At 37.8% G+C, this 5,897-nt stretch overlaps 2 protein-coding genes across 3 annotated transcripts in view; both read right to left on the bottom strand.

Annotated features, from left to right (window-relative positions):
- Positions 1–1,632, bottom strand: part of mpp2a (MAGUK p55 scaffold protein 2a) — an 18,566-nt gene extending 16,934 nt beyond the window's left edge. The window contains exon 1 of one of the 2 annotated variants that reach the window (XM_077213855.1): positions 1,545–1,632. Coding sequence is in view for 1 of the 2 variants with exons in the window: in XM_077213854.1 (XP_077069969.1) it covers positions 1,545–1,610 (66 nt within the window). In the remaining variant the exon portion in view is untranslated. The remainder of the gene's footprint in view (positions 1–1,544) is intronic. The other variant, XM_077213854.1, reaches the window with a different exon arrangement.
- A 718-nt stretch (positions 1,633–2,350) lies between these two features.
- Positions 2,351–5,660, bottom strand: pyya (peptide YYa). The gene is made up of 4 exons (XM_077213853.1): positions 5,537–5,660; positions 4,631–4,818; positions 3,128–3,208; positions 2,351–2,571 (listed from the first exon to the last, which is right to left on the bottom strand). The coding sequence occupies exons 2-4, from the start codon at positions 4,816–4,818 to the stop codon at positions 2,547–2,549; spliced, it is 294 nt and encodes a 97-aa protein (XP_077069968.1). The 5' UTR covers positions 5,537–5,660; the 3' UTR covers positions 2,351–2,546.
- Positions 5,661–5,897: the final 237 nt, after the last annotated feature.

Here is a 5,897-nt window from a genome sequence, read left to right as displayed (position 1 = left end):
TTTAGTATTTAAAATATCTTTTAAATAATTCATCAATATATTGTTATTTAATTAGATTTGCAATAATATCTGAAAATTACTCCAAAACTCCGAAATAAATAAAATAAAATAAAAAAGTTCTGTTAACTGCCCGAAACTCTCTCATACTGGCTTTAGCTGAAGGGTCTACTATTGTTTGATGTCAATTCCCAAATTCCCATGGAGAGCTGTCAGCCAAACATGGGATATGCTCAAGCTCTCATTTCAATCTCATTACCAAACAGACTGCTCCAGTGTGTTTTGGCCAGGTGTGAATGCAAACTCAGCATCTGAGTGAGATCCCCTGAGAGAAGGCACGAGGGGGTCTTCCTCTAGCCCTTTATGAAAGGGAGGGCTGGTGAATTTATCATGTATTGGCAACTCTTGAGGCCCCCCCCCCCCCCCCTGCTAATGACACCCTGGTCTGGCCCAGCCCACATCTCAAGCAGCCACGCTCTCCATCTGCTCCCTTTGAGCCAGAAAAAGGCATGGCCCATCTGTCTCCAGCACAGACAAATACATCTGCGTCCCCTTTAAGGAACCATAACAAGAAGCTGAGACTATGCCAGATTATTCTCTGCTTTTAATCACCTGGTTTTGACAGCACATATGTAATATTCCTATAGGCATTGTCGCTTTAAATCTGCTAGTGTAATGGTATCATAAATAAGGTTTCAGTCATCAAACACAAAATAAAAGCACCACCAACTATCATGTTTTTTTCCCCTTTGTGCTTTAATAAATTGTTAGTATTGAATAAGTGAACTAGGCAACCCACTCCACTATGGTTTCGAATACAATTACAAAATGTCTGACACCAAAGAATGTGTACTGTATAAGGACATATAGGGGCGATTTCGGACCAAGCTAGTAAAACGTCCCAGGGCTGTAAATATGCGACTTCATGGAATTCAATCAATTACATTAGAGGACCAGAACTAATTGCTGTAGCCTATAATAATGTCTAGGCTATACTTTTTTAGAGCTCTCATAATAAGATGCTCTTCATACTAATGTTTCAGTTATTTTGTAGCGTATACCTTCCTTTACATCCTTAATAAAGTATAGCTCAATTCATAGGCACTAGAAAGTGTATTTTTACATTCTGATCACAGGTTCTCTTGCAGTTATTGGGTGAGTAACTTTAATACAAGTGCTGATAATAAGGAAAAAAAGGTTCAAGAATTCCACTTACCGCCAATATGGACAGAAGCGATATCAACAAACATCTATCTGATGCTGTCCTAAATTACAATAATTAGCATTCACATTTCACTTAAATTTGATGAATAAAAGAATATCATGCGAATGGAGAAAAACAAACACCCCGGACGCGTTAAACAATAGATGAATTCATAATTTCCTAACCGTGTAACGTTAACAACAATAAGACGACAACACTATACTTTACAGTAGATGAAACGATATGGTTTGCGTCCCTAAATGGAATATACGTTTAGAAGGCTACATCAACACGGAAAATTCGTCATTCTGAAATAATTTGTATCATAAAAAGAGATACTAACCTTTCCCGTATAGCTTCGTTGCGTTGTTTTGATTCTGTGAGAGGTGTCTAACACGCTACAAAGCATCAAATCAGAGTCTAGTCATTGCGTAGACATAAAGGGGCAACGCTCAAATGTCTCAGAAGGTGGGACCCACCAGCTGATGTTTAGCTATAGAGCCGGGCCGCGTTAACAATAGAATGTTCTCGACAGCCCGCTTTAAATGTTCTTCATTCATTTACATAACAGTGCCAAACAGTTGAGTAATGTGCATTTGTAGGTTCAACAGCGAACATTTCTTCTGCTAAATGTGTTTAAAATAATTCGAGACCATCACGTCATTAAATAAATATTACCAAACATAGTGACCCTAAGTGTTATCTGTCATTCATATACATTTTGCTGTTGAAACATAGTTTGAGCAGTTGTTTTTGTAGAATGAGATGTTAGCAATGAAAAAAATAAATAAATACAATTTAGGTATTTAGCATAAACGTTATTGACGTGCGGAATCTAAAAGAGTTTATTTTATGTTACAGGAGGGACATCTGCTGGTCATTTAGAAATAACCTTCTAAAGAAAACAACTAGGTATTTTGAAAATGTACTACGAATAGACTATATTATATTAAATAATAATTATAACTAAAAATAAACCTAACTTGTCATTTGTCTTTGTGGCATACAGCCTTTTCAAAAACCACCAGAGCAAAATAAATAGTCAGATTCATCCAATAAACTTTTAATCACATTGAATAATTTACATGGTACAAACGAAAAAGCATAATTTCTGAATGACACAATGAAGTATACACATATACACTTCCATTGATAGTTCCTATTATAATATATTATGTACAGTTGTTAATGAGATTTGTTCTGTGCGCACCAAAGAAAAAAAGAGATGATGTTTAATAAAGAGGTGGATGAGGTTGTCTGATATTCTCATTTAATTGTCTGGAGGTTTTCTGTGGGAGGCACAGGTGGGCTTAGCTCAGGACAGTCAACACGCGGTCACTGAACTTCACCACATATAAGAGTCATCATATCTGAAAGAAACATGTAAAAAATAAATAATCAACTTTTTTTTTTTTTTACTGACATCAATATAGTTATTCCCTATTCCGAATGTTTACACTGATAGTATTTCACCTTTAAATCTTTCCATCTTCTAAGCAATGCTACAATTTCTGTCAGTCTATTACGGTTTTCAATTAGCTAGCACAGTGTGACTTTTTATTTTGAGGCCTAATAAGGGCTGTTAAATGTCAAGGCCTCTCAAATATTCACTGTGCGTCATGTTCCCTAACCCACTCCCTTCCTGACGGACAGAGAGAAAGGAAGCCAGGGATCCATCTGTCCCCTTATTCCTCAACAGGTGTGAAAAATTCATGAGTTGTCCTCCTCCCCATTAACACACAACCTATCACTCTTTGTGAATGAGTTCCTCAAGGATTTAAAAACAAACTGCATTCACCCCAAATACCTTTAGAATACCGTGTAGATCAGGAAACTTTTGTTTATCTGCGTAATTGTTGTAAGTATACTAACGAGCCCATTAGCGATTAACATTAAATTTGCAGCTAAAGTAAAAAAGACTCCTACCTTGATCTCTGTTTGTGCTCTGTATCGTCCCCGAACAGCAGCTCTGCCATCACATCTTCCGAAGTGGACCTTTTCCCATACCTGCATGTAAGAAATATGACAATTTATTCCCTCATTACTTCATTCCGTCTGTGTATTTTAGCTGGGAACATTTCAGTACTGAAATAATGATCTCAAATTGCTCACACAGTGAGCTCACTGTGGTGTGTGAAAGTGTCAGAAAGTGAAAAGAACTAGTCAGCCCACTTTATCTGTCAGACACCAATCACCGATATAAATACAAACTGTCTTTTCACCCCAGACGTTATGAATCTAATGTAGCAGTTAAATGTTTTTTTGACTGCTTGAAAGCTGAATGAGACATGTCACCTAGAAGACTCTGACATTTATCTCACAGATGATATGAACGAAGCCTCTATATCTTTAGAAAAAACACGAATGTCAGATTTAGTCAACATTTAGTGTAAACGGAGCAAAGAGTTTGAATATGGACCTGAGACAATTGAGTATTATTTCTCTCAGAACAGCATCTTTAAGATGAATAGGCCTATGCTGGAAACAAGCTAAAAGGACATTGGTTTGGCACTCGAATAAAAAAGCAATTTCATGCTCTGATTCCTCTCAATAGATGCCTACAAGCAACATCAATGAGTCTGAGACTAAACTAATGTTATAGCTATTTCTGAAACATGAACTCTACAGAATCCCACCTGCTCCCTATTATGTTAGTTGAGGAGGTGGTTGAGGAGAGACCCCGACATGATTGGAAAGCGCTTTAGGTGTACAGTAGTACATATAAAAAGCGCTATATAAATATCTAATTCATTCATTCATTCATTACGGACATCGGCAATACTTTGTGAATTGGCCAACATTCAGTTAATGTAGTCATAACTGTGACATACTCATGGTTTAGCTGCTTGAACCATCACGTCTGTTTGTTTTACCTCAGATAGGCATAGATATTTTCATTTTGACCTCTTATACCGGCAAGACTTTAGGTTCTTTGGTGGACTAACAGAGTATGAGGCCCTGGAATAAAGGTGTATTGTGGGGAGAGAAAATTATTTACTGTAAATGTTTTTATTGGAATGTGTTGCTCATAGTCCTAAATGTCAAAGGCCTGTTAGACTATAAATATGTAAATAAATGTAGTCCTCTATAGGACAGGGCTGCAGAGAAACATCAATCATTGACAGATGAGAACCCTATTCAATCTTGGAGGCTTCTCCGAGGTGCATCTGTTGGGTTTTATCACTCTGATTTGTTATATGAAGAGCCTTTGGCTACTGAAAAGTGGACCATAATGCAATTTCAGAATCCTATTGCAGAACTTAGTCATTTGTCCTGATATATTAATGGGAGATGGTGCACTGACACTAACGGTAAATAATTTTTTTAAATCTTTTATCATGGTCACCTGGTCGGGTGATAATAAGAAAATTTTAAGCAAACATAATAGCTACAGGTGCGTTTTTATGATACACCGCGTGTCTTTCTCACCGTTGTCTCGTGATGAGGTTGATGTAGTGTCTCAGCGCGGTGTAATATTTGGCGAGTTCCTCCGGAGCAGCGTCGTCTCCAGGATTCTCTGGTTTAGGCGGATAGGCGTCCACAAGCGTCCCGAGACACAGGAGCACGCAGAAGAGGAGAGTAGCGATGACGGTCCAGGGCTTCAGCATGACAGCCATCTGAAAATACAACTCGCCTTTTATTTCCTTGCATAAACCAGTGCACGTGTGGACTGCGTTTTATAAAACGTCTGAATGGATCTAAGTGGGGGAGCAACAACAGGTGGGAAAGCGTAAATCGGTTTTTGATATGCATATATAGTAGGCTAGTTGTGTAAAATTCAGATTTGCATGATAGTAGCTGCATGTGCACGCTACACTGCGGTCAACACGATTGCAAAAACTTACAAAATATCTCTTTATTCGGAATTATTTGTCAGAATTATCATTTGAAGCAATCGAAAGTTAAAAACAAAAACAACTGAGATCAAGACGGTTTGAACTGCATAAAGCAATGAATCACGTTTGCGTAGCATACGATTAAAACTTTTGTGAAACGATGGAATAATTATGAATAATAATAATTTAAAACATCTGTTAATCTAGTCTATCGCGCCTTTTTCCTAACAGATATTTACAAGTAGTAGGCTATGAATGAAGTTGGACTAATTATTTGTGTCTGCTGTCCATGGTGCTGAATGTGCTCGTACTAACAAAATTGACATAGCCTACTGAAAACATGTTTTGTATCCGGTATAGCAAACTCAGAATGAATGTAACATTAATGAAAACAATTATGCCTAGATTTCCCACAGCACTTTAAGTCAAATTTAGCAGGTAACGTAACTTCTGATTTGGCGCCTCCACATGCAGAATGATAATCACAATAAAAACTTACTTTCAGCAGTTAAAGAGTTTAGGTACAGTTATTTCTCTTGACTGGAACCCTGACGTTTCTTGTTCCAATGTTCTTTTTGCGTCTCCCGAATCTTTGTGAGGTCTCTCAGCAATAAGAAGTTACACTCACGGATCTGTCCTGCCTGCACCTCAAGTAGCCTACTTTATATACAGTGCTGCGCCTTGCGTAAACACGAGCCGGGCGGTGGAAATGACAGTAGCGCTGCCCCCCACTCCACATCATACGTCAATCATAAACACATTCGTAATACAACTCACGAGACATTTTCATCAAGATCATTGCTGATGTTCAGTTGCAGATCAGTTTTATTGAATATGAGACGTAAGTTAAAATGAACATC

Source organism: Siphateles boraxobius, unplaced genomic scaffold (assembly GCF_051911475.1).
Source record: "Siphateles boraxobius isolate OS27281-9 unplaced genomic scaffold, OSU_SipBor_1 66, whole genome shotgun sequence".
In the NCBI taxonomy this organism is placed as follows: Eukaryota; Metazoa; Chordata; class Actinopteri; order Cypriniformes; family Leuciscidae; genus Siphateles; species Siphateles boraxobius.
This window is presented reverse-complemented; position numbering and strand designations above follow the sequence as displayed.